Source organism: Mesocricetus auratus, unplaced genomic scaffold, assembly GCF_017639785.1.
Source record: "Mesocricetus auratus isolate SY011 unplaced genomic scaffold, BCM_Maur_2.0 Super-Scaffold_100008, whole genome shotgun sequence".
Lineage (NCBI taxonomy): Eukaryota > Metazoa > Chordata > Mammalia > Rodentia > Cricetidae > Mesocricetus > Mesocricetus auratus.
In genome coordinates, this window is record NW_024429192.1 from 73,583,671 (window position 1) to 73,611,487 (window position 27,817).

Genomic DNA, 27,817 nt, shown 5'->3' on the forward strand with positions numbered 1-27,817 from the left:
TCCCCCTCATCCTTGGGGCCCTGGGTGGAGATGGTGCAGGACCTGCCCACCAGGGAAGGGCTCTGTTCCTTGAATTGCCCAGTATCTGCCCACACCCTGATAAATATGCCTCTCCACACCTCCCACATGCCCTGCCCAAGAAGAGAGCCATGTCCTCCTGGAGGCAGACCGGCCAGCTCCCAGCTCACTTTGCCTCCTATGGAATCTCTTCAGAGCTGGCCTACACCTTAGCCAGCATCCAGGTGTCCCACAGACAGCCTCTGAAGAGCAGCACTGGAATGCAGACCACAGAAATAGTGCCTACAGACTATGGATGCCCAGGTCACAGAAATCTCAGTGCTGCTCCCACCACACAGACCTGTGAGCAGGTAAGGGGTGTCCAGGCCCCAGTCCAGAGCACCCAGGAACAGCCAGCTTTCAGATAGAGCTGTGGGACTGGAAGCTCCATGGTAGCTCTCCTCTCCCTCCTACACCTATCCCATGCCCCAGCAATGGAAGGAGGGAGTCAATCCTTACCTCTCCAGTGGGCAGCCTGGCTACCGATAATAGTCATCAGGAAATGCCTCCTCCAAGCCTCAGAGCACAGACTGTAGCCCAGGACTGCAGCCTTGTCCTCACACAGCATGAGGTGGTCTTTGAGGAGAGTTAAGTTCCTGGTTTGGGCACTGTTCTACTCAAGGATGTTGGAAGAAGGGTGTTGGCCTAGGTGATAGGCCATGGCTTTCTGCTGGCTCTTTGAGGTTGGCCTTGCGCTGTTCATCTGTCCTTGGGTGACAAACCTCCCATGTTGTGGGGAGGGGGATGAGAATTCCCTGAGCCACTTCAGGGGCCAACCTGATGGCACTCAGTGACCAGTATCCAATGAAGACGTGGTCGTGAATGCCTGTTCCGGTTCCACCTCATCTCCCAGGTGGCTGGAAACTGAACTCACTTTTCAGTGACCTGAAAATCCAAGACCGGGACAAGGCAGGCATAGGTGTGGTTGGGGACACAGAGCAGCCAAGGCAGGACTGAGCAGGGTAGCCTCCGCTCTAGCCACAAGGCCAGTCCATTTGCAGCCACCTCAGTGGCCTCCACCCCGAAGGGTATATCATGTATACTTGGTGCTTTCCCTAGTGAGGCAGGAAAGATTATGAGTCCTACCCAGCTCCTGGCTGGATCGCGTGCAGGACAAACAGACAATGGCCTGGCAGCCAGCTGAAGTCCCCAAGAATACACTTAAGAACTCCAGGCAGAGTACCCAAGCAGCAGTGAGAGATTGTGTGTGTGTATGTGTGTGTGTGTTCCGTGAGGTGGGGGGGGTGCTTTTAGGATTATTGGCCTTATATTGGTCTGGGTTGGTGAAAAGTGGGTCCAGAGGAGTCTTCAGACTCTAATCTTCATCGCAAAAAGGAGAGACACGGGAGCCTGTGCAGAGACAGGGGAAGACAAGGCCCAAGTGTCTTCCCTGGGACAGGGGGCTAGAGAGGGTTACAAAGCTGGGTAGGCGAGCACTACTGCACTGTTAAGCCTCTCCTCTCAGTTTGCTTACCGCGTCTCCGAGGACAGACCTCCCTCAAGCGAAGAGATTTAAGGGGCAAGCAGGAGGCGAGCCACTCAAAGGCCTGCTGCGCCCCTCCGATGCCCAGGACTACCTTCGGGACTCGGCCAAGCTGGGCCGCCACGCCCTCGAGCCCGCGCCCACGGCCCGTTCCGGGACGCTGTGCCTGCGGTCGCCTGCAGGGGCCGCCGCCTCTTCAGGAATGCGCCGCCTTTGTCTGGGGCAGCGCGTGGCCCGTGCACCGGGTGGCTGAGCGCCTCCTGCCACCTGGACCGCACGCCGGGCACCCTCGCCTCCCCTCCCACCGCCCGCCGGCTGGTCCTGCACCCGGTACCCACCGGTTCGCGCCCGCGCCGCGCGCCCAGGTGAGCGCCCCGCCCGGCGTCAGGCCCCGCCCCGGCCCCGCCCCGCCCGGGCCGGCGGGGAGACCGGGCGGATTCCGCGCGTCAAACCACATGATCCCATAAAACATTCATCCTCTCCCGGCCCGCGCTGCGAGCGCCCCGCCAGTCCACGCCGCCGCCCTTGCCCTGCGCGCCCGCAGCCCGGAGCCCAGCCCGGCCCGGTAGAGCGGAGCGCCCGAGCCTCGTCCCGCGGCCGGGCCGGGACCTGGCCGGAGCGGCGGCGCCTGGATGCGGACCCGGCCGCGCGCAGACGGGCGCCCGCCCCGAAGCCGCTTTCAGTGCCCGACGCGCCCCGCTCGACCCCGAAGATGAAGAGGGCGTCCTCCGGAGGTGAGTGTCCGCGCCGCTCCAGAGTCGGGCTGCAGCGGGGCGGCGAGAGAGAGGGCACGGCCCGCGCTACCGGAGCCGGGGACCGGTCGCGGGGCGCTCCCGAGGGCCACCGCAGTGCCACGCCGCGCGCTGGCCGCTAGCTACTGGGCCCCGAGAGGGCGGAGCCCGCGGCAGCCGCAAAAGTTGCGGCTTTGCGGGAAAGTTGACGGCGACGGCGGGGCCAGGGATGGCGGGTCGGAGGTTCCAGATGTTGGACCAGGGTCGGGTGGAGGCTGCGGACTGGAAGGGCGGGGTCCCACCTGCGAGTGCACAGGCGGCGAATGGGTTAATAAGCGGGGTTTGCAGAAACGTGGACACCGGACCGAGATGGGGTATCTCGCCTGCCCGGCGGACTCTGCTCAGAAGCTGTTTCTTTGGGGTCAAAGAAATAGGGATGAATAGGGGTGTTGGCGGCAGCAGAGGGCGTGGGGGACAGGGCAATCCCAGCGCTGTCACTGGGGCAGGTAGCAAGGAGGACACACACACACACACACACACACACACACACACACACACACACACACACAAAGCAGTGCCTCCTCTGAGATCGGGAGGGCTCCTGAGAGTGAGAGGCTCCATTGAGGGGCGTTGGTGCTCGAAGCACCCTCTCCCTGGCAGCCCTATGGGATCCCTCCTCCCATCCGGGTGCAAAGTCCCCGCAGCAGGGACAAGGGAGGTTGGGCTTCGTGTAGGTTGGACATGACTTACCTGGAGAATCTGGAGTGGAGTGAACACATTGCCTTCCCAGGTGCCCACCCTATCTACCCTGCTGATGTCCATGGTGCCGCAGGCTGCACACACGTTTCTTTGCACGTGTCTATGTGGGCTACATATAGCCTTGCACACCTCCAATGCACACTCGTACCAAATCTGCCCTAGGGTGCACATGGGTAAACACTATGGTTACACACATGGACTCCAAGGGTGCATATCCCTGTTCTCGCTCCTGCCAACATGCCTGTGACCACACATGCATTTACGCAGTCTGCCTGCTGTGATCTTCATGCTTAGTACACGCTGGGGCCCCTTACCAGGACCCACTCACATGTAGATAATGCTCAGGTTTTGAGGAGGGAGGCTCTGGGTAGTTGGACCCACAGACAGAGGGACAAGTCCTGGAGTCCCCTTCCCAGTGCTCGGGTCTGTATGTGCAAGTATGTGTGTGTGTAGCATGGTATGTATTTGCACATATGTGACTGTGTGCATGACCACATGTGCCTGTAAGCACATCTGCATGTTTTAGTTTGCCTCTGGGTGTGGGTGCCTATACCCTGCCCAAATCGGGAATGTGTTGAGGGGTTTTGTTCAGTGTCCCCAGTCCAAGCTGTGAGGTTCAGAATCTCCCAGCCAGGGTGAAGGCAGTGGTGGCCTGGAATCTACCTGGACAGCTTGAGGTCAACACCACAGTAGAGGGGCACGAGCCTGAGCATACTTGGCTGCCTGCAGCTCCGCCAGCTGGGGCATCTGACCCATCATGGCCTCCCGGACGCCCTGCCTTTAGCACATGAGTTGTTCCATCCTGGTGACCTTCTGGAACACTGCTCTGTGGTGCTCGCCTAGCTCAGGTGTGTGGGTACCAGCTGGCCTCTCCCTTCCTTACGTCCAGCCTTGTCTTCCCATCTCTCTTGTCCTACGCCAGGCCAGGGGAGGAAGGTGTGTTTCCATGGCAGGACCTCAGTCAGGTGTGGTCTGAGCCAGATCCCTCCTGGCAAAGGGGAGCTTACCGGGCCTGCCAGTGCGTCTTCTTAAAGAGCTTTCTCCCTGTCTCAGCCACCCGTAATCTGAGGCTGTTGGGGGCATTTCCAAGCTGATGCCCAGTGGGGTCTGTCCACATTTCCCATGGAGGTGGCTTTGTTTGTTTGTTTTAATTTTTTCATACTATATATTTTTATTATTTTCTTTTCCCTTCCCAATCCTCCCACACCCTCCCCACCTCCCTACCCACCCAGCTTCATGTTCTCTCTTTTTCAAGCAAAATAAAACAAAACCCAAGAAAAACAACAAAAACCAAAACGGACAAAAGAAAGAAAAAGATCAGTAAGACAAAAATACAAAAAGAACTCCAAAAAAGGTCCATTTTGTGTTAGTCAGTTAGCCCTGGGCATGGGGCCTGATCTGGATTGAGACAGGGTCTCACTGTGGTCCTGGCTGGCCTGGACTCTTTATGTAAAACAGGATGGCCTTGATCTCAGAGATCCACCCGAGTGCTGGGATTAACGGCATGTGCCACATACCCTGCACCAAGAAGCTTTTATTGTTGTTTTGTTCCGAGGCAGGTGTAACCACAGAGCGGAGGCTGGCCTTACACTTGAGGTCACCTCAGCTTCCCAAGTACTGGAAATGCTGGTCTCAGTCTCCAAACCTTGCTTTCCTAGGAGTTTTTGGCCGCCAGCATTTCTGCTTTAAAAGTCCCCAAATATGCTTTTTCAACTCCTAGTCAATAGGGGTTTTCCTGGGACTCCTGCCAATTTAGGCCCCTCCTTCACCCTGGAAGATCTGTTGGGATATTGAGGGAGGTTGTGAGCAGAGAGCATGATGGTGATAAGCCTGTGACTCTGCCCTGTACCAACCAGAGCCTGGTAGGACTGATATGTGGTTGCAGAAGATGAGACATGTCCTCTAACACGAGGACAAGAGGAGGAGAACCTCAGGGCTGGCCCAGGGCCCTTCCTGGAAGGTGGTCCTAGCCCGCTATCTTGGAAGGTTAAGGCTGGCTCACTGGCTGGGAAGAAGCCCGGGTTGCTCGCTGGCTGGGAAGAAGCCCGGGTTTGCTGCTGTTTGTTGTAAGTGGTAAGTTGCCTGGGAGGTGTAGGGCTGTGGGTCATGCCTCCCTCTTGCCATCCAGGCTGGCTTCTAGCACCTTTGCTTGCCAGCCTCTTGGTACCATACCCTCCGTGGGGGAGGATGGCTTCAGCTGGGAAAGAGGCACAGGGAGCCCTTCTGGGGGTTATGGCCTAGAAACTCTCCCAGCAGGCTTTGCATCCATGAAAGGGGTCGGGAGAAGGGTGTGTGTGTGTCTGTGTCTCTGTGTGTGTGTGTGTCTGTGTCTGTGTGTGTGTGTGTCTCTGTGTGTGTGTGTGTCTGTGTCTCTGTGTATGTGTGTCTGTGTCTCTGTGTGTGTGTGTGTGTGTGTGTGTGTGTGTGTGTGTGTGTGTGTGTGTGTAGTGGAAGAAGTGTATGAGAAGGACCTGACCCTCTAGAGTTACCAAGGCTCCTGGCACTGCGTTGTGCCTGCCTGGTCAGTGAAGTTCATGCTGTTCAACCCCCATTCTGTGCGCCCCGACTTTCAACCCTAGGCAGGGATGCCTAACTCTCAGCAGCCAACCAGGCCCTGTGCCCTCAGATCCATAAGAGCCAGTATGGCTGTTCTGCCCGTCGCTTTAGGCCTGGCACCTTCTTCACTTAGTATGCCTGCCCTGTGGTCTGGCTACAAGCAGCCAAGGTCACCTGTGCCGTCCACGTGGCCAAATCCCAGATGCCACAGTTGCTCTCACCCTCCATCTCTCACTCGACCACTTGTGGCCTGCAGATCCTACTCTGATCAGACGATGAAGGGGCGAGTCCTTACCTTATTGATCCCAGGGTTAGACGTGTCCAAGGATGGGTGACCACACCGCCATCAGTGGGAGCCTAGCAGTAGGTAGGGGGACATGTCCCCCGTCTCCCTCCCTGTCCCCAGAGTGCGTGGGCTTGGCTAGTCCCATCACACCCGGTGTTTGGTACTGCAGTTTCTTCTTTTGTCGCTGTATTTTAAACACTTTGCACATCGGGAACTATTCTTGTGAATCATACTTAAACGGTGAGTGTGGAATCCCTTCCTGAGAATGCACCCAAATGTGTTCATTTAAACCTGCCTTGGCCTTTTGCATTGCCTTCAGCCATATGACTGGCCATATACATCCCGACAAGTCCTCATCAGGACCAGGGTGTGTGCCCCTTCCTACACACTTGGGCCAGCTTCCAGTCAGGGCCTAATTCTGCCCCGCCCCGCCCCACCCCCAACCACCTGAGTCTTTTTTCATGTCAGGCCGATGACATGGGAAGTGGGCCAGGATTCCAGCTGTAAGGGTGGCCATCTCTTCAGCTGACCCCTTGGGACCACCTGTCTCCAGCCCTGACCTGGAAAGGCAGAGGCTGAGGTGGTTGAGGTGTCCGCATGCACCCCCATAATCTTCCCCCGAGGCGGCCAGACCCAGCGAGTGGAGGTAAGAAGTGGGAGCTGTTGGCACACCTCCCACGTGTCTTGGGGAGGTTCCGAGCAGGCAGAAGCCGGCCTCCCTATGTTGACCCAGGTGGGTCTAGCAGACAGTAAGCCCCGCTCAGCACATGGAGGTTGGCAGAGGCCGGATGTGGCACAGCCTCGCAGGGAGCAGCTTGCCCGAGAGTTTTCTTTGGCCCTCCTGGGAACTGGAGTCTCGTGGAGTGCTGTTGAATTCCAGACAAAGGTTTTATGGTAGATCTGGAGTAGGCTGGGCTAAGGTGCTCATGTGGCATTCCCCGCAGGGCATCTCAGGGCCTTGGTTTCAGATGGGGCCGGCATCTCCAACAGTCAAAGTGTGCAACAAACTCCACGGCCTGGTGTACTCAAGAAGCCATTTGGGGAAATAGTGATGGGGTTCCTCGAAGGGGTGGAGGGGTCAGGGGGATGGGTAGGCCGTCCCACACCAAGCTCCACCCATGGGGCACCTGCTGGATGGAAGGACAGGTTTCTCCTGGCATTGTAAGGCAATGTGCAAATTTAACCTTTGGATTTATGACTCTATTTCTTTGCAGCAAATGTCACGGGAAATGTCAGGCAAAGGCTGAAGCTGGGTGAGGGGCCCACTGAGGTAGGGGGTGGGGCTGAACATGTTACAGTGCTGGGGTCTCAGACCACAGTGAGGCTCTTGGGCGCTCACTGCCTCCTGGGAGCCCTCTCAGATTGCCCCTGACCTGCCTGCAATCCTCTACACTGCGTCCTCGATTTGTCCCAGCTATTGTGACCTTGTTAAGATGGTGGCTCTTTTCACCCTCCTGCCAGGGCCCAGATGGGGCCAGCTTGGGAGCCTGCCAGGAGCTCCCCCTCCCCGAGTCCAGGCAGCCGTGTGATCAGCCCAGGCAGTGTTGCTTGCTGTGCGACCTTGGGCCTCGCCACTCTTGGCTGGTCACTGAGGTGTCATCTGTAATCCGTGACTGTTTTCCAGAGGTGGTACTTCCAGCTTAGTGTCCCGAGGGCCAAGAAAACACAGTCCTCCTCAATATGAGGGTGCTGTTCTCCGGGGGAGAGGGTGGGTGGCATCACTTGGCAGCTGGGCCAGGAGCAGGCCTGCACACAGTAGGTACACAAGAAAGAGCGAAACACGGATGGAAAGCAGGAAAAGGGGGACAACATCTGGGAATCCACAGCCTCCGCTCTCGTGTGCCCCACCCCACCCCGTGTCCAGTCCAGCGCAACCTGCCCTGGCAGTAGTTAATGCACAACAGTGGCCTCCTTGCCAAGCGCCAGGCTAGTGCTGCGATTAGAGGTCTTCAGTGTCCGAGACCACTTAGCCTGCGCCCATCTCAGCCAGTTAGCCTGCCCCGTAGTAGGGTCACCACCTTGAACATCTCCTTGGTGATGCAGGGGTGGATAGACAGGCACCTGGGCACTTGCTCACACCAGTGAGGCCACTCATCTTTGCTGATACCCAGCTGCCTCCCAGCTGATGCCACAGTTCCCCAGCTGTGTTCCCCTGAGCATCCCAGGTTCCCCAGATTCAGCCAATGGTGTCATATCCTCTGCCCAGAGTCTGTGCCTCCTCCTCCTCGTCCCCAAAGTCAAGTCCAGTGTCCAGTCTGACCTCTTGTCTAGTCCCTTCTAGCCCTCACTGCAAGCCCATCTTAGAGCCACCCCGCCCTGGCCTATAGGTGTAGGTGCCCTCCATGCCACTCAGGCTGTCTGCTTGCCATGGTAGCCTCTGAGCTACCTGAAGTTCCCCCAGCTGCCCCTAACCTGGCTCATTTGCTCTCTCGGTGGGCTAGAGAGCTTGTGTGTAAACCATCTCTTTCACCCTTGATGGGGGACCCTGGTGCCACCTGGACTCCAGGTGCCCACTCCACCATCTCCACATCCTCCAGGCATCCCCACCCTGGCATGAAGGTTTAGGGAGCATGAGCAGTGGCCAGCCACACCAGAAAATAGTTGCAGAGGATGGTCCAGCAGGCTGCTGGGTATCAGCAAAGAGGAACATTCTTTCTCGCCGCCTGCTTGCCCCTATCTGTTGGGAAATACCCAAGCTGGTGGCCCTTAGGACGGGCATTCGGGCAGCCTCGTTGGCCAAGATGGCTGCGGGCAAAGGCTCCAGAAGCCAAAGTCGGATGCTGGCTCCTGAGCTCCCCTGCTGGCATGCGGATAATGTGAAGGTGACACGCGGGCGAAAGCCAGCTGGCCACAGGGAGCTTGATCTGGCCGTGCTGGCCGGTTCCCTGTCATCTGGATGATGGGACTCCTCCCGGCAGGCTGCAACGCTCATGTGCCTCCAGCATGGACCGGGGGAACTGGCTGTGGAAACTGAGGTGGGTGATAGCGTTGGAGCCCTTAGTGGGAGACAAAGTCCCCAATCCTGTACTTCCTCTACTCTTGATCGGGGCCACCTACCCTTGCCCCGCACCCAGACAGAAAGTGGGAGTAGGTGTGTGGGCCCTGTGGGTTTCTGATCCCAAGTCTGTGCATAGCACTGAGGGTACCGGAAGAGCCCCCATCCTCCCCCCAGCCTGTTTGCCAAAGGAGTCTTCACCAGTTGTCTTGAGGGGTCTAGTTCACGGTCACTGGTATACTCACCCCAGGCATGTCCAGCAGCTGGGGAATACAGAGAGAGGCTAGACTTTCCACTGGGGGTAGGATGTCTTCGTACCTTTGGGAAATGTGAGGTGCAGCTTGGCCCTGGGCAGGAGCCTGGCCATAGCAGCTTGGCTGACTGAGGAGTAGCCCCTCCTTTATTTGGGGGCTCTCGTGCCTCCACTCAGCTGGCAGAATGTGAGAGGGGGTGCTTGCGTTCCTACTTGGTCCTTGGAAGAAGTCCAGGCAATGGACCCCAAAACTGTGACTGGAAACAGAATTCCATAGAAAGACAGGGTAGCTTCTATCCTGAGCCTGGCCAGCCTCCAGAATGGCAGTACAGAGAGGGCTACAGGCCAGCCCAAGGTCACCCAGAATGTGCCACTTACAGTGCTCATGGCTACTTCTGCCTCCACGCTGCCCTGACCAGCGGCTTCCTTTCATGGATCTCTGTCATGCCCCCGACAGTCTCTCACTTTTCACCTGCTGTGTCCAGCATTCCCTTCCTCAGACAGTTCAGAGTGGGCTTGTGCCCCCTCCCCCATGGGACCCTGGCAGGGCTGTAGACACAAACTTTCACCACTGTCTGAGGAAGTAGCAGGACTGTTGGTGTTCTCCACCAAGACTGTGCCTTGGTTACCTGCACGGTCCTGAGGGCTGTGATCCTGGGTGTGCCTGGTCCTCTGGGAGAGCCCTAACCCTGTCCTTGGTAAAGCTGATGGCCCTGGGCTGCCCACATGGTGAGGAGGCTGGGCTCTGGGTAGGCTCCCATTGCAGGAAGGCCTCCGGGTACATTGGTCTCTCCCTCTTTTCTCTCACCGAAGTCTTCCTGGTGTCACCAGGTAGAGGCCGGCCCTGTGCTGGGCAGTGGGGACCTTGAGATCTTTGTAACATCTTTTCTCCCCAAGTCATCCCAGGTTCCATGGAGATGTCCTCAAATCTCAAGGGAGAAAGGTGTGGTGTGGGTGACAAGAGAACGGACAGGGACCCTAAGGTCTGCCCTCTGTGTGGGGTCCTCCCTTCCCAGTGGAAATGGAGCTTCTGCTGGGGAGGGGGGGCTGGCTGTGTCAGAGCAGATGTTTCCCTGCTCCATGGGAGGCAGGGGTGCCGGTGCAGGCTGTCCTTTGGGCAGGGCACGGGAGGAGGTGGAGGCGGCAGAGGAGGAGCCCACTGCCCCCAGCCCCAGCAGGACACCCTCGTGGCGGTGTGTTCTGCGGCCTGACACGTGGTCTCTGCACACTGGGCCGTGTCCAGGCTGCCTTTCATCTCCCTGCCTCAGCCCCAATTTATGTCAGGCAGAGGCTGACATGAGGACAGGTGTGACAAGTGTCTGGCTTCCTGTTCGAAAATTGGCAAAAGAAAAACTCTTCCCATAAAGATATTCTATCTACATACCTCCTGGATGTCAGTAGAGAGCCCATCACAGCCGAGACAGATGGTGGTCCTAATGCACTCCATTCTTTACCTGCTGCCAGAGCCACGGCCCGGCTAGGAGGTGGCTCGTGGGGGGGGGGGCGCATCAGACCTCTTCAGAGCCCTCCCTAACACTGAAGCCTACGCCATTCCTGCCTGTCCCACAGGGCCTCGGTCACATGCAGCAATTCCAGGGGCAGTGACTTATACACCAGAGTCCCTGGTGGTCCCAGCGTCTCCACCACCAGCCTAGTCCACCTCTGGCTAAGGCATTCCCCACCCCAAGACAGCTACCAAGACCCAGTGTCTCAGGAGATGAATTCCCAGGGACCCCCAGGCCCTCAGGTCGTAGGACCATCTTTATCAGCTGTGACAGCAGCCCTTGGGAGGGCAGGCTTTGCTACATGTGGTTCTGAGGTGGCAGACAGTTAGGGCCCAGGGTCTCTTTTCTGCCAGGTTGTGGATGTCCTCTGTCCTTGTCTCGCCTGGGCACGTCTGTGGTGGAGACCTGCTCTGAGCCAGCTGACTAGTGCCCTGTGCGCGGCACTGACTCCAGAGGGCTCCACAGAAGCCCCTGCAGGTCTGAAGGTGGGCAGGGACAAGGCCAGGAGAGATGAAGGACTGGGAAGGGCTCAGGAGCCTCCTTGAGGCCAGGGGCCTGGGAACGAGGTAGGCTTGCCCCAGGGGAGTTGCCTGAACAAAGGCCTGCAGGAGGCAAGGGAAGGGCAGGACTGGGGCTTTCTCCACAGGGCGAGAATAGCTCCTCAGGGAGAAGGCATGCCTCAGGCCTTTCTGAGCTGGTGGGCTGGACTTCTCTTATGCAGTCACTGTGCACCTGCTCTGCATGAACCAGGTAGGTGTCCTGACCTCTGTTTCCAGATGAAAGGATAAACTCAGAGACTGGGGATCCCACCTGAGCACCCCCTCCCACACACAAGTGGACCTGGGCCTCCCAAACCGATAGACTCAGGGCCGCCCTACAGGATTGACTGTGGTGTGCAGGGACCTCAGGACACAAGGCCGTGGCTTTATTCCTCTTTCTGCCTGCTCTGGCACCAACGCGAGACCAAACAGAACGCACCAGAAACATTTTGAATTTTACCAGATCATACTCATGGCTGAAACCCTGAAAAGATACTCCAAAGTTTTGAGAAGGAGGTTGTACTGCCGTAACAAAATACCATGAACTGGGCGTCACAAATGGCAGAAATTAATTTTCTCTCGGTTCTAGAGGCTGGGACTCCAAGATCAGAGTGCCAGCTCAGCCAGGTTCTAGTGAGCTACTTGTTCCTGGCTGGCCGGTGGTTTTCTTGCTTTGGAAATGGCCTCTCTGGGGTCTCTTTAGGCCACTAATCTATCTCGAAGCCTGGCCCTTCAGATCTTATCCTGAGGTGTCAACCCTAGTCACCTCCCACTAACCCCTTCGAATACTGTCTTATCAGGGGTAGGGTACACTGATTACACTTCAAATACTGTCTTATCAGGGGTAGGGTACACTGATTACACTTCAAATACTGTCTTATCAGGGGTAGGGTACACTGATTACACTTCAAATACTGTCTTATCAGAGGTAGGGTACACTGATTACACTCCTAAAGCACAGACATTTTGATCAAGGCAGAAAGATGGAGGAGAGTTCCAGGCTGGTGCTGGAGACATGTTCAGTAGTTAAGGGTGTGACCGCCCTTCCAGCAGACCTGCTTTTGGGTCCCTACCCGAATGGCATCCTACAACCATCTGTAATTCTGGTCCCAGGGGGAGTCTGACGCCCTCTTCTGGCCTCTAGGGGCACTGCACCCACATGGTACACAGACATACATGAAGGCAAAATACCCATAAACAAACATTTCAAAAAGGAAAATAAAATAAAGAGTCCCAGGCTATTCTAAGCTGTCACCTCACACAGGTCACACCCAGTGTCCAGCTCAGGCACTGCTCAGGCCTCTCGTGGCTCTCACTATCAAGCCACAAAAACACTTACCCTTTTCCTCGTCACAGTCCTGATTCCGCAAAACATGGCTCCAATCTGTTCCTTTCCCAAAGCCCAATGCAAGAGCGGCTGAGATCCCAGGCCCCTGGTCTCTCAAAATATAAGCAAACAAACAAACAAATAAATAAAATCATTGGGGATGGGACTCCAGCATATGTTTTGGGGGAAAGCCTAGCTTAGGAACTCATGATGTAATCCCACTTCTTGGAAAGCTGAGACAGGAAGTCACCATGAGTTTGAGGCCAGCCTGGGTGACATAGTAGATTCTAGATTAAACCTGCCTTACAGTATAAGACAATGTCTCAAAAAAATAAAGGTGGTGGTGGGGAGAGACAGTACAAACATTTATCCATAGCAGAAGTGAAGCCACTCTTGAGGGCCACTCAGACCCTCAGCATTTGGGTACATGAGCCTCCCCCAGTAAGGAGAGGGTCGGTACCCCCAGCCTTGGCCATCCTCATGGAATGCCATCTCTACAGCTACACAAAGTCTGTCACTTGCCTACAGTGAGCATGTAGTTGCATGTGACAAACATCCACAGAGTTCCTACTGGGTGCGTCTCACAGGTCATGGTTCTGCCTCCATGGTGCCCAGGGCCCAGTGACAGAAACAGGGTACACAGAGACCATCTCAGTCTCTGTGCCAGCCTGTGGGAACCTTGGCACTGAGTGGATGGTAGGGACCCTGGGGTGTGTTTTACAGGTATGCCTCCCTGGGACCGGCTCTCCTGCTGCACAGATAAGAAAGCCCAGGCCTGTGAAGCATCAGTGATGACCAAACTGGCCCATGTAGCTGGACTTAAGGGTGACCCAATCTCACAGCTACCTTCCAAATCCTCCAGGGTCACATGGGAGAGATGAATGCAGGCAGACCAGGGACTAACCCCCTGATACCTGCTGGCCAAGTCGTGATCACAGGTGCCGGCTGCAGCCACCCCAAGCAGCTGAGGAGTGGGTGGGGCCTGAGTAGAGGGAGGGTGTGGTTGGCTGTGGATGCTGGGTTGTAAGTATGCATTCCCAAGAAGAGATGCTGAAGACTTGGTTATGGGGGGCCTTCATGTGTCAGAATAGGAGCACTAGAGGCCTAGAATCTCGGACGCTCTCGCATTGGGCTTTGGGGAAGGAACAGATTGGAGCCATGTTTTGCGGAATCATTAGGACTGTGACCAGGAAAAGGGTAAAAGGTTTTTGAGGCTTGATTGTGAGAGGCACGAGAGGACTGAGCTGGACACTGGGCACTGGGTGTGACCTGTGTGAGGTGACAGTCAGGGCTCCCAGATCCCCAAGGATTATATGGGAGAGATGGATGCAGCCAGATCTAGAAACGGCTGCTAACACTGCTGGCCACGCTATGGTCACTAGAGTGGTCCCCAGTAGGGCCTAGGGCCTGTTGGGGAGGGTACTCTCCTAGCCTGGTCCTTTCTCAGCCCAAAAGGAGCCTGGGTCCTGGACTAATAGGGGGCTCATTTCACCTTACTTTTTAGACAGGGTCTCTCAACAAACTTAGAACCTGCTAATTTGTCTAGATGGGCTGGCCAGTGTGCTCCAGGGACCCTCCAGTACCCATCTTCCCAGTACCGGAATTGCAGGTTCACGCTGCCATGTCTGGCTATTTTGTGGGTGCAGGGGGGTCCTAACTCGGGTCCTCACGTTTTCCCAGCAAGCACTTCACCAACAGAGCTTTGTACTTTTTCGAGCTGCAGACAGGGGCCTCGGGAAAGCCACCCTGAGAGTCTGAGCTCACCTATGCTGCACCCTGGGGAGAGGTGCTGTCAGAAGTGAGGTTAGGAGCACCTGGGTTCCCTGGCTGCACAACCCAGGGCCACTGCCCTTCCCCGTGATGTCTACCACAGCACCCTAAATGAAGCAGCATCAGGATGTAGCCAAAATACAGTGACCTCCTTTTCTGTAGGAGACAAGAGTGCCTGGCTTCCACCCGCGCAGGTGAGAAGCCGCCAACAATTTCCATTCCAAATTGATTTCAACTAAGCAAGCGTTATCACATACAATCATATAGGAATAATTTATCACTCATTAATAAAAGAGCAATTCCTTATTCACATTGCCCCTGCCTGTGTGCTGTGGGCTTTGTTGCAGGTTTAGGATCTGAAAAACAGAGAAGCTGGGTCTCGGCCTGAGGCCTAGTGGCTGCAGTCCTGCTTCCAGTACAAGATGGCCCTTGTCGACTCTCAGCTGCCTCCCTGCTCCTCACTGCAGCCTGAGATGGAGACCAAGCAGGGCGGTGGCCCCGTGGCAGTGAGAAGACTTCTAACCTCACATGTGAAGTGTCGGGTGGGGCTGGTCAGGTGTGGTGGAACCGCAGCGCGGGCATGCAGAGGGACATCTGGACTGACGAGGGTGGGGGGGGGTTGGGGGGGTGGGGGAGAGAGCGGCTGCGGAGCTGGGCCCGTGAGAATCCCTTCAAGCGTCTGCATTGCGGAAGCCCCCATAACAAAGGATGTAGGTGCATCCTCGGCCACCCCGGCTAAGCAGGGGCCTGCAGCAGTGAGCAGCATGTCCCTGCTCAGGACGCCAGCCCTCCTTGCCCTCCAGCTCTATGGTCTAAGCCGAGTTTGACCCTGCTCAGGAAGATGCGCTTTCTCATGCCCTCCTTTGTTCCTTGGGTTGCAGCTGACTTGGTGTCTGCTTCTCCTCTTGCCCCATCTCCAGAGCTCCATATTTTAAAGTTTCTTCTGAGTCCTGCAGTTACCCACAGTGCCCTGGGGAGTTCTTGTGCTCCCTCACATTGCTTACGGCCAGCTTTTCCTCCTGGCCTCACACTTCCCTTGGTCCCCAGGAGCCTGACATTCGGTGTGAGTATCCAGCGAAGGCCCTCAGCTCTAGGAAGTTTTCTGGTATTATTTCTTGGGCAATTTTTTTATCCTCCATTTTCTGTTTTCTCTTCATAGAACTGCCCTAAAACACGTTCGACCTATATTTGCCTATTGAATCTCATTCAGTTTTTGTTTTTCTTTCTGGAGGATTTCCTTGACCTTGTTTTCCAACCCTTCTATTGATTCTTTTAATTTTAGCAATTCTATTTTTAATTTCTAGACACTCTTTCTTGTTCTCTGGTGACTCTTTGGTCATAGCACCCTGCTCTTGTTTGAAATCTACTTCTATCCCTGGGTCCCCTGATTACAATTTCCCCCCAGTTTCTGGCTATTCATGACCCTCCATCTGCAGCTTCTTGAATTGTTTTCATTGTTGTCTGCACTGCACCTCTTCAGACATGTGACGGCTGCTGGTCACTTTCAGGGGGGTGGGACAGTTTCAGGGGTCTGCTGAGATGGTACATGTCAACTGGCAGGTTCCCAACCAACAAGCAGGAACTGCCCTGGTCTTCTCCACGTGTCAAGAGTAGAGACCCTTTCTCTGGATGTTTCTCTACTCCTTCCCTACTCTCCGTAGGGCGTGCTCCTGATCACTATCAGATATGGCGCACCAAGTCTCTATGTGACCGTGGTTGGGCAGAGCAGGGAGAATAGTGGTCCCTGGTGATGAAGCAGCAGCAGCTGATGCTACCTGAGTTCAGGTCTCATGGAAGGTATGGCAGGCTGTGCAGGACACAAGCCTACTAAGATGACTGTAGAGAGGGCAGGACACAGCTTCAGGTGTGTGTTAAGCACAGCCTAGCTGCCAGGCTGTCCTTTAGTACAGACACAGGATTCTCTACACAGAGCAGGGACAATAATCAGACCAAGCCAGTGTGGTTCTGTGGCTCCAAGACAACACCTGTGTTGAACTGTGCCTCACCTTTTCCAGCTGAATCACAGTGACCCAGGTTAGACATATAGGCTGGCTACACCAATCATGGGTGTCAGGCTCTGGGCTAACTTCTGGGGAGGCAGGACACTAGCCCCAGCCCAGACCTGGCTAGAGACACCTCAGTGGGGATTCCAAGCTAGAGGCAGCACTGGGTCCTGAAGAGATGGTGCTGGCCCAGCATGAGCCTCACATTGCTGGTGTGGTGACAGACTCAGGGGGCATGGCCTCTTCAGCTACTCTAAAAGTGGGTAGAGCCTACATCTGAGCCTGAACCCTCAACCAGCCCAAGGAACAAGGCTTGGGCCAAGAGTGACATTCTTCAGGGGATCAAGGAGGCCATAGTAGCTATCCATTCCTGCTATGTGATCCTTGGGAGCTTGGGTAAGCTTGCGGGGATCCTGGGGCCCATTATATGCCTTGTCCCCTGGCGTTAGTGGTACCCTATTAGGTTTTAGCATGCTTCAGGGCCTTTATGTAGGGAGTAGAAGTAATGATCACCTACTCACTGTGCAGTGGGGTGTCTTGGTCACTGTTCTATTGCTGTGAAGACACAACATGACCAAGGCAACTTGTATAAAAGAAAGCATTTAATTGAGGCCTTGCTTATAGTTTCAGAGGCTTAGTCCATTATCATGGTAAGGAGCATGGCGGCAGGCAGGCATGGTGCTGAGAAGTGTCTAAGAGCTACATCCTGATTCTGACTCTAAGGAGGGAGAGAGAGAGAGAGAGAGAGAGAGAGAGAGAGAGAGAGAGAGAGAGAGAGAGAGAGAGAGAGAGAGAGAGACTGGGCCTGGGTTGGACTTTTGAAACCTCAAAGCCCACCTCCAAGTGACACACTTCCTCTAACAAGGCCACAGCTCCTAATCCTTCTAAATAGTGCCACTCAACCAAGCATTCAAATGTATGTGCCTATGTGGGCTTACGTGAGGGTTGTACCATAGAGAGGTCATGAAACCCCCAGGAGAGAGGTGTCCAGGAATGCTCCCTTCTTCTCTTCTTCCCTTCATCCCTTCATCCTTCCTCTGTCCTGTCCTCCTTCTGAGCTGAGGTTGGAGTTATGATGGCAGTGACAGTGCTTCCCTAGGAAACAGCTGCTCATCAAAGACACTCTGGATGACTTCAAACCTCTGAGGCTGGGACAAGGCCACTGCTCACCTGCCTGTGATTCCCTGCCTTTGTGTGAAGCTGGCTGCTCTCCATATGTGCTTCAAGCTTGTCTTGGGCTGTTTGCCATCCAGGTTCTTTGCCTGTAGCTGGTAAAGTGCTTATAGTACTGATGGTGATGATGGTGGTGGTGCCGATGGTGATGATGGTAGAGGTGCTGATGGTGGTGATGATGGTAGAGGTGCTGATGGTGCTGATGATGGTGATGATGGTGCTGATGGTGCTGATGGTGGTAATTTCTGTAGTCTAGATCCTGAATGTCTAGACTACAGGAGGCAAAGGTTCTTGTATGGAACACCTAGCCCAGTTCATGGTGGGAGGTGGTGAAATCTTTGGAAGGTTGGCCCTAGGGGCTATTGAGTGTGTGCCCTTGAAGGCATATAAGACCCCATCCCCTTCTAGTTCTTTCTCTTTCTGAGTTCTGGATGCCATGAAATGAGCAACTTCTTCTGCTGTGCACTTCTGCCTTGCCATGGCCCAAACCTCTAAAACTGTGGACCAAAGTAAACCTTGCCTCCCTAAAAAGTTGGCTCAGGTTTTGTGACAGTGACAGAAAGCTGACTAACACCATGATGATAAGGATGGTGTGGTGATGACAGCGATGATCGTGGCACTGTACTGATAGTGATGCTAAAGGCAATGGCAGTGGCGATGGTGACGATCATGGTGATGATATCTGCAGCCCACTTTCAGTCTGTGATCCTGGCCGTGGGTCTGCATAAGTAGCTGCTTCTGAGGTCATCAGAAGTGGTCCAAACCTTCCTGTCTACCAAGAAGTACTGTCTTCACCATTCCTGGGCTAAGTATTCTTGCCTGTAATAGAGCTTTTGTTTTTGACTGTGAATGTCCACTAGCCAAGGCCAGACTCTTGATGTCTTGGGAAGTGTCAGTACCGGCATGCTCATGTTCTGGAAGCTCATGCCCCCAGGTCCTGTCCCGTCCAAGGATGTTTAATGGGTCAGAGAAGCCTCAGTTGGACCTGGGCAGGGCTTCTGGGTAGGTTGCAGCAAAGGGGTCATCGAGCCCTCTAAAATCCTGTAGGTGAGTATATTGGCATAGCAGGACCAACATCCCAGCAGACCCCGCCTAAACTAAGACACCACCAACCCCAAACCCACCTCCCCTAGATTTGTTCCATCCTTCCCAAATCAGGACCGACTATTATGACTTCCTCCTGATCTCTGGGGACAGCTGTTCATCTTTTTCTTAGTCTTGTTTGTTCTTTTCTTTAAGGTTTTGAAAATCTAAGTGTATGAGTGTTTTGCCTGCCTGAGTGTATGTGAACCATGGGCATGTCTCATGCTGTTGCTCGGCATGAGATCCCTGGGAACTAGACTTACAAATGGTTGTGAGCTGCTGTGTGAGTGCTGGCAACCAGAGTGGTTCCTTTACAAGGGCAGCAAGCGCTCATAACTGCCGAGCCACCTCTCCAACCCGTTTGTTTGTTTTAAGACAGGATGGTCTTGAACTCACTATGTAACTGTAGCTGACCTTGAACTCCTGATCTTCCTGACTCTGCTTCCCATTTCCAAGATTAAGGTGTTCCCTACTACACCCAGCTTGTTTGGAGATTTTTTTTTTTTTTTGAGACAAGATGTCTCTGTGTAGTTTTGTAGACCAGGCTGGCCTCGAACTCACAGAGATTTGCCTACCTCTGCCTCCCGAGTGCTGGGATTAAAGGCATGTGTTTTGTTTGGGGATTTTTGAGGCAGTGTCTTGCTTTGTAGTCCAGACTGACCTTGAGCTCCCAATGCCTCAACTTCCCTGTTTCATTTCCAAGTTGAATACCATTATGCATGCGTAATGTCTTCCCGGTGACGGTGTCCTTACAATGTGCTAGGTTTCCCATGACTTGAACAGGATATCAGTACTCACTACTTCCCTTTCACACTCTGCCTTCAGTCCCCAAATGCTGATCTTGCCCAGTGTTCCTCTGTGTCAACCCTGCACTAAGGTGAGAGACCACTGTGCTCAGCCCTCCCACCCATACAGGCTTGGCAGGAGCAATGAATGGTCTTCTCTGACCCTTGGGTTCCCTTTCCATAGTCAAGAGGTTGAGTGGCCTTGGCTGGGCCCTCACAAATGTGAAAATAGCAGCACTGCACACATAAGGTGTTCAGTCACAATGCAGGCTGACAAACTTCCTGTAAGAGGGCCCAGCGTTGTGGGTCACACCATGCACTGTGCCAGCATCACTGGATCAAAAGCAGACATGGATTGTGGGTGAACACATCTACGTGGCTGCATGCCAAAACCCAGCTTACTGCTAATTTAACAGCTAGCTCTTGGGCCAGCTTGTCCGGGGCCCTTCAGCCTTTCTTCTAGCTCCATGGACTTAATGCTCTGGCCTTGGAGGGTGATTCCAGTGGGAACATCTAGCTGAAGAGGGTTCCTTGTTCCCACTGGCTCTGCATACCTGTCCTGCCTCTGCCACTGGCTCTGTGACAGAGGTCTCTGGAGGCCGGGGAGCCCAGCTTAGGAGGGTGTGCTGAGGCTTCGTTAACTGGCCTTCTCCTGTGGGTTCTGTCTGCCTGCTTCCCTCCTGATGAGAGGCTAAGACACACTAGGTGGGTCCCAGATGGTGTAAGCTGATGATGGCCTCAAGACCTGCACCTGCCTGTTTATAGGAAAGTGAGTTCAGCCTGTGGAGGCCACCTCCCTGCTTGACTGATCATGTTTCACAAATGCAAGAACATGTGGGGAGGTGTCACCTACTCCTCCCACTGCAGGGTAGCAGACCCTCCTCTAGGTGCCCAGGTCTGCACAGGCCCCTCGTACCAACCCATTTTTGCCCCGTGCCCAAGGGATGCTGGCTTCTATAATACATTTATCCTGTTTTGCATACTGCATGTACTAACAACACATTTTTGTGTCTGCCCTCCCCGCCCCTACTGCTTGTCCTTAGCATATGTCTTTATCTTCCAGTTGAGACCAAGTATATATAACTACCACATGCACCCCAAGTCTCGTGTTTACCCCATGTGCTGACACTTGGGCCTCACAGGTCAGCTGCCGATTCAGGGATAGGGTGGGATACCCAGGCCTCAGTCTGGGATGCTTGTCCTGAAATAGATTCGAGGCACAGAAGGCAGAACTATAGACCTGCCAGGCTGAGCATCCACCAGGGCAGCATCAGGATGGGCAGGAGGGATGGAGCATTTGTGGGGCAGTCCAGGGGCTTAGGCTATGTCCGAAGGAGGTCTCCTTCATCGGATGCCTATGGTAAGGATATGCCAGTCATTGGTTGGTTCCTCATTAGTGTCCCTGGGGACTGAAGCCTGGAATGGAAGATGGATTGAATTAGCAGCAGGACCACAAAGGCCTGGGGGTGGGAGGCAGGTAATTAGGCAACAGGTATTTGCTGGTCACCTGATGGGGGCAACTAGCCTCTTGTCAGGGAGGGGACACTGAGTCTCCAGGTCGGATGGGCTTCAGCCAGGCAGAACCTCTAGGTGCTTGGTCACATAGGCACACAGAGCAGAGTTCACAGGGCAGCTTGGGTCTCATCTCTGCCAACCGTGGTAAGTGACCTTACCCATTATCGACCCGACCCGCCTATTTTGCTCTGTAGTCAAGATCAATAAGGAACAAGGCCTCAAGGAACCAGGACAGGGCAGCAGATGCTAGTGGCCACACCCGCAGGAGACACAGGGTGGGCTGGCCTCTGTGGAAACTGCTGCCACCTTCCTGTCCCCATCACTATGCTCTGAGGAGGACACAGGAAGCATAGTGTGAATGCACTGTCACTGCCCTTGTCTGTGGGCCCAAGGCTGGGTGGCAGGTGAGAAATGAGTGGAGAGGAGGGTACAGGTGGGGTGGGGGTCAGTAGTGATGCGCTGGCAGGAGTGGGGGGTGGGCCCAGGGGAGGGCGCCTGCGACTCTCTGTAGTGTGGGGATGACACTGGTCCCTCCACCCTCTTACAGAGCTATTTCCGGTCATGTATGCTGAGCTGTTCTGCCTTATAACTGTGGTCTCTTCTGGCCTGCCTCAGCAATCCAGCCACTTCTATGGTCTCTGACCCATGAAGATATCTTCCCAGCTGTAGATAGCATAGGAGACCCCTGTGCCCCCAGAGCCTGCCCAGCAGGCCAGAAGTCCAGTGCCCCCTGGCTGCCCTGGCCACCTAACAGTTGTCCTTCATGAGCTAGCTAGACTCTCCTTGACAGCCCTCCAGGTAGCGCACGCCACCACCCTCGCCTCTCCTTCCTTTTAAACCGTCTCAGTGTAGGAGCAGGGCCTGCGCGCGCTGCCTCAGTTCCCTCATCTGTAAGTAGATGCTGGTGGTGAAGAGAGAATGAGATTCTCTGTGGCACTCCGAAATCTGTGGGGGTAGCCTTTGAGAGAGACATCAGGAACCAAGGGCACCCAACTGGTAGAAGGACCAAGTCAGTGCCCTGGGTCTGTAAGGACGGGAGGACATCCCCACAGGCAGTCAGGCTAGGCCAGGGTGGAGAGACTGCGAGAACGCAGTGGGCTGGGAAGATGCTAAAGAAGGCAGTCTCAGCTCACTGGGCTGCTGAGGTGAGCTGCTGACCTCAGCAGTGCCTGCCTGTGGGCTCCAGCGGCTGGGCAAGGCCCCAGAAGCCTCCACCCCAGCTGGCCCCTCCCTTTCCCTCTCTCCCCTCTCTGAATCCTCTGGTTGCCTGGCTTCTTTCCCTTTGCCCCTGCCCTCTTTCTCCTCCCCCTCCCCTTTCCTCTTCTTCCTCTCTCCCATCTCCCTCCTCCTCCTCCCCCCTACTCCTTCCTCAATGATGGCGACTCTGGGCTCTTGAATCACATCTGTTGGTACAGATGCCAGTGGCTGTATCCTGCCTGATCTGGCTGCCCCAGGTGGAGAAGGACCCCAGGGTCTGTGTCTCATTATTTCCCTGCCTGGGGAATCTCCAGGCCATGTGCACTAGGAAACCAGATCGTTCCCACTGACATCCTCATGTCCCTGTGTCTCCCAAAATGACCCAAGCTAAACCACTGGCCATGACCCATTTCCAACAGCTAGTGAGTCCCCACAGAAAAGCCCTGGAGGAGACCCACAGACAAATCTGATGAAAATTGCCTGGGGTATATTTAGAGAAATATCACTTTGTGCATAGCTTTTAAGGCTGGCTCAAGTGGCTGCAGTGTCCTGGGGGTCTCTGCATGGATCCCATGTGAGAGAGATGGACCCACACACACCCCACCCACTCTGCCACGTGTGCACGCTGGGTGCCTTCTGAGAATGGGGACGTGAAAGAGAGGGCTTGAGAGTGGCAGGTGTAGCCTACGGGGGGTGGGTAAGAGGGCCAGGCTGCTCCCCAAAAGGAAGGCCGCCATCTCAAATGTAATCTGTGGGCAGGTTTTGCAGTGAAAGCAGCGTGAGTGTGGAGGGGTCCAGACCTGGAGTTCAGAGGAAGCACTGCAGAAGCCCCAAGGATGAGCAGAAGCAGGCCATGCACGGTGGCAGACAGAGAGACAATTTGGCAGCCCTGGGGTGGGGTTAGGGATCACCCTCACGGCCTGGTCAGGTGTCCAGTGTTTCCCCAAACTCCTGCTGGGAACACAAGCTATGCTGCAAAGTTGGGTTTGATTATCTCATAAAAAGATGCCCCCTCATGCTTGCTCAGCGCAGGGGTTGTCATGGAGACCAGCGGGCAGGCCCCAAGGGGGGCCAGGCTGGAGCCAATTACTGTGGCTACAGCAGAAGAGCCTCCCCAGCCCCTGTGCTCACAGGGTGGGTGAGAAGGGCCGCCTCTCGGAAGTTGATTTCCAGCAGGAACTCAGCTGTGTCTTCTACCTCCTGCCTGGCAATGCCGGGCACCACATAGCCGCTCCTCCGATTGTCCACCTCCCTGTTGTGGGGCAGCCCTGGACCCCCACTGACCCCAGCTGAGCTATCGGTGGGCAACCTCAGCATTGGGAGCTAGTCTACCACTGGAGTGATGGCACGGAGACTGGTGGTGCCTTCGGTGCATGTGAGGCAGCATGGGTGATAAGACATGTGTGGCATTGTAGGTGACAGGCAGTATGTGGTGTGGCTGGGCTGATAGTGCCCCCCCCAGTCACCCGTGGCAGTAAAATCTCCAGCCTGGCCCTGGGTGCATGAAAGCCCCTACTTACTAGCCTTGGGTCCTGAGGTCAGGTCCAGGAAGTGCTATGCACAGGCATGGTGTTCTTTTGTGACAGCAGTTAAGGCATCAAGGGGTGTTGATGTGGCCATATACCACTGTCCCGGGTGGGGAGGGGGGCATGTAAGAAGAGAATGTGAGAGGCTGCTTAAACAGAGCCTCAGGCCCAAGTGAAGCCCACACATGACCAATCTGGGGCGTGGTGGGGGCAAGCATCTGTGGATTGGAGGTCCCTGGGCCTGGCTTGCCACCATAGCTGCCAAGAAATGACCCTAGGCCCAGCAAACCCAAGCTCATTGAATGAAGTCACTGAGTCTGAGAAGAGGGATCCCAGAGCCTGAATGCTTGCTGAACTGTTAGACTTGCTTGCCCTGTGGGGTCCGGGATTTAGAGCAACAGACTGCATCACGCAGAAGACCCTTTGTGGTAAGGGGCCCTGTGTGAGGTAGAAGTCCCCAGAGGCCAACGCTGGGTAGAGAAGGCTGGCTCCTAGTCTTTTCCCAACTCCAAACAGTTAGCCAGCCTTGGCCTCCTGTCTGCAGTATCCTGCTCTTAGCTAGCTGCCAAGAAAGGTGTTAGCTGTCAACACAGGTGTTAGCTGTCAATGACGGTGTTAGCTGATAAGCCATAACCCTCCCAGGGGGATTCACATTTTAATAGACTCACTCCTGAAAGAGCCTTCAGCATTCAAAAGGGATGGGGCTCTAGTGACAGGCCAAGGAGCTTTTTTCCTAGGAATGTGGCACCCCAGCCCTAGCATCTACTGTTGTGAATATAGGTCTTTGGCCACACCCAGGTATCTCTGGCCCAGGAACTTAGAATGGGGCCTGATGCCTTGGGGCCACTAGGAGAAGTAGGATGGCAACAGGGATGGGCAGGAAGGCTGGGAAGGGATGGAGCAGAGAATGAGGCGGGGGAGGAGGCTGCAGAAGGTGTTCAGAGCCAAGTCAGGAAGTGCTTAAAAGGGAGGCTGTGTGGAGGAGGGAGCAGCCTGCCCTGGGGGCCTGGGAGAGGCCCTCCCTCCCCATCTTCCCCACACCCAGGCTCATCTTCCTCAGATAGCAGAGGTGCTAGTGAGGAGCCCTACGCCAGGCCTCAGGAGACCCCTACAGACAGGCTGTGCCCTCCAGGGCCTCGAGGGGGTTCCCTATAATCCCGGCTGCCAGAGGTTATCAAGAGCTGGGGGAGCCTGGGCAGGGTGTGGATTGTGGGCCTCAGCCCCTCCTCTGCATCCTGGGCCCAGGGACCCGACAGGCCTAGGGATGAGTCAGCTGCTCCCGGGGTGTTTTCAGAGTCCCGACTTCCATGTTACCCCGTAGCCTGCTGGGGCTGATTTGGGACTGTGTGCCCTGGAGTCCTGAGACGGGTGTATGCATCTACCTCAGAAGGGCTTCTAGATATGTGTTTTTGGTGACCGCCTGGGTAACCCCTATGGGGGTGAGCAACAGTGCAGCAATCATGTCAGCAGATGTATGAGGTAGGAAGGCATGAGGGTTGAGAGGTGCAGACAGGATCACCAAGGACAGCTCACAGCCCAGTATTGTCTCTATGCTGTGGAAGGTCGAGGTCCTATAGTCCCATTCCCAGGGTTGGCAGCCTTGGACCCTGCCCAGTTCCCTGAGGCCAACCCAAGGGGAACTGGTTCCAGCATCAATTCCCACCTCTTAGGACCCCTATCTGATCACCCTTTCCTCTGCCTACAGGAAGCCGGCTGCTGGCATGGATGTTATGGCTACAGGCCTGGCGGGTAGCGGCACCATGTCCTGGTGCTTGTGTGTGCTACAATGAGCCCAAGGTGACAACAAGCTGTCCCCAGCAGGGCCTGCAGGCTGTGCCCACTGGCATCCCAGCCTCCAGCCAGCGAATCTTCCTGCATGGCAATCGCATCTCTCACGTGCCCGCTGCCAGCTTCCAGTCATGCCGAAATCTCACTATCCTGTGGCTACACTCCAACACTCTGGCCCGGATTGATGCCACTGCCTTCTCTGGCCTGACCCTCCTGGAGCAACTAGACCTCAGTGACAATGCACAGCTCCGTGCCGTGGACCCCACCACCTTCCGTGGCCTGGGCCACCTGCACACACTGCACCTAGACCGATGCGGCCTGCAGGAGCTGGGGCCCGGCCTGTTCCGTGGACTGGCAGCTCTGCAGTACCTCTACCTACAAGACAACAATCTGCAGGCACTGCCTGACAATGCCTTCCGTGACCTGGGCAACCTCACACACCTCTTTCTGCATGGCAACCGCATCCCCAGCGTGCCTGAGCATGCTTTCCGCGGCCTGCACAGTCTTGACCGCCTCCTCTTACACCAGAACCACGTGGCTCGTGTGCATCCACACGCCTTCCAGGACCTCGGCCGCCTCATGACCCTCTACCTGTTTGCCAACAACCTCTCCATGCTGCCTGCAGAGGTCCTAGTGCCCCTGAGATCTCTGCAGTACCTGCGACTCAATGACAACCCCTGGGTGTGTGACTGCCGGGCACGTCCACTCTGGGCCTGGCTGCAGAAGTTCCGAGGTTCCTCGTCAGAGGTGCCCTGCAGCCTGCCCCCACGCCTGGCCAGCCGTGATCTTAAGCGCCTGGCTGCCAGTGACCTAGAGGGCTGTGTTGTGGCTTCGGGGCCCTTCCACCCCATCCTGACCACTCAGCTCACTGATGAGGAGCTGCTGGGCCTCCCCAAGTGCTGCCAGCCGGACGCTGCAGACAAAGCCTCAGTGCTGGAACCCGGGCGGCCAGCTTCTGCTGGAAATGCCCTCAAGGGACGCGTACCCCCTGGTGACACTCCACCAGGCAACGGCTCAGGCCCACGGCACATTAATGACTCTCCCTTTGGGACTTTGCCCAGCTCTGCAGAGCCCCCACTGACTGCTGTACGGCCTGGGGGGTCCGAGCCACCAGGACTGCCCACCACGGGACCCCGCAGGAGGCCAGGTTGCTCCCGAAAGAATCGCACCCGCAGCCACTGCCGTCTGGGCCAGGCAGGAGGTGGAAGCGGTGGAGCCGGGGAAGCAGAGGACTCAGGCGCCCTGCCTGCTCTGGCCTGCAGCCTCGCTCCCGTGGGCCTTGCACTGATACTCTGGACAGTGCTCGGGCCTTGCTGACCAGACACCAGCTACCAGGTGTGTGTACATATGGGGTCTCCCTCCATGCCGCCAGCCAGAGCCAGGGACAGGTTCCGTGGGGCAGGCCAGGCCCTCCCTGACAGATGCCTCCCCACCAGCCCACCCCCATCTCCACCCCATCATGTTTACAGGGTTCCGGGGGTGGCGTTTGTTCCAGAACGCCGCCTCCCACCCGGATCGCGGTATATAGAGATATGAATTTTATTTTACTTGTGTAAAATATCGGATGACGTGGAATAAAGAGCTTTTTTCTTAAGCTGTGGCCTCTTGGGCTGCGGTACTGTGGGTGGTGAGAAACGAGGGTGGGTCCCAGCATAGCATCTCCTTCAGACACTGGCACAGAAAGGAGATAGAACTGCCCACCCTCACCGGCGGGGCAGTTTGGGCTGAAGGGGGGGTGGGACTCACATGCTGGAGTGAAATGACATCCTCGCCGTCCTCCAGCTGCACCAGTGAGTTTGTCCCATAGCTGGCATCCTTGAGCTCAGCCAACCTCTCTGAGGACTGGGTTGATGACTGCCCAGCTCTACGTGGCTTTGAACACGCTGCCTTTCGGGGGACACATACTCTGGGATTGCCCAGCCCAGGAGGAGCTGAACGTGAGATGCAAAGACCATGCTCCCATTGCTGGAGAACGAGCAGGAATGGGGTGGCTCCAAAGGACTGGGTGCACCTTCATGCCGCCACCCGAGGTCACAGCCCTCGTGCCTGGCAGCCTCGCATCACCCCGCAGTGAGGAGCAACGTGCCTGTGATCACACGTGCGCACATAGCAGACACACATGGCAGGGCAGAGCCACACAGACACACGTGTGTGTGCATGTGCTTACAAACAGCATACACAAGAAGAGTCATGTGTGATTCCCTGAGGCCCTGGCTGGAAAGGCCTCAGACACAAAAGGGAAAGCCACTTGGCCAGAAAACCCTGGGTCGAAGTAGTGGTGAGGGGAACAGGAAGGGGGTCTGCCTCCCCAACAGGGCCAGAGCTGGGAGAAATGGAGGAGAAAAATGCAGGCACTGGGGGAGGGAACTGGGGAGCCAGATGGCCATGGGGGCGGCCAGGGATCCAGAAACTTGGGGAGGAGGCTGGAGTGGGGGATGTGCTGAGCAGTCGCCATCTGAGTAGGGACTGGGGGCAAAGGTGGGGTG

The 27,817-nt window shown here is 55.8% G+C and overlaps 1 protein-coding gene across 2 annotated transcripts; it reads left to right on the top strand.

Annotated features, from left to right (window-relative positions):
- The first annotated feature begins 1,798 nt into the window (after positions 1–1,798).
- Rtn4r (reticulon 4 receptor) lies at positions 1,799–26,925 on the top strand. 2 transcript variants are annotated; one of them, XM_005077525.4, is made up of 2 exons: positions 1,799–2,274; positions 25,249–26,925. In XM_005077525.4, exons 1-2 carry the CDS (start codon positions 2,253–2,255, stop codon positions 26,646–26,648), a joined length of 1,422 nt encoding a protein of 473 aa, XP_005077582.1. In that variant the 5' UTR covers positions 1,799–2,252; the 3' UTR covers positions 26,649–26,925. The 2 variants fall into 2 exon arrangements, with proteins under 2 accessions (XP_005077582.1, XP_040607106.1); XM_040751172.1 differs by lacking the exon at positions 1,799–2,274 and adding an exon at positions 4,328–5,103.
- The last annotated feature ends 892 nt before the right edge of the window (positions 26,926–27,817 follow it).

Excerpts from the sequence above, each read along its gene's own strand:
- Rtn4r (XM_005077525.4), top strand. The coding sequence starts at position 2,253 with ATGAAGAGGGCGTCCTCCGGAG. Across the intron at positions 2,275-25,248 it reads GAAGAGGGCGTCCTCCGGAG|GAAGCCGGCTGCTGGCATGG; the intron begins GTGAGTGTCCGC and ends CTCTGCCTACAG.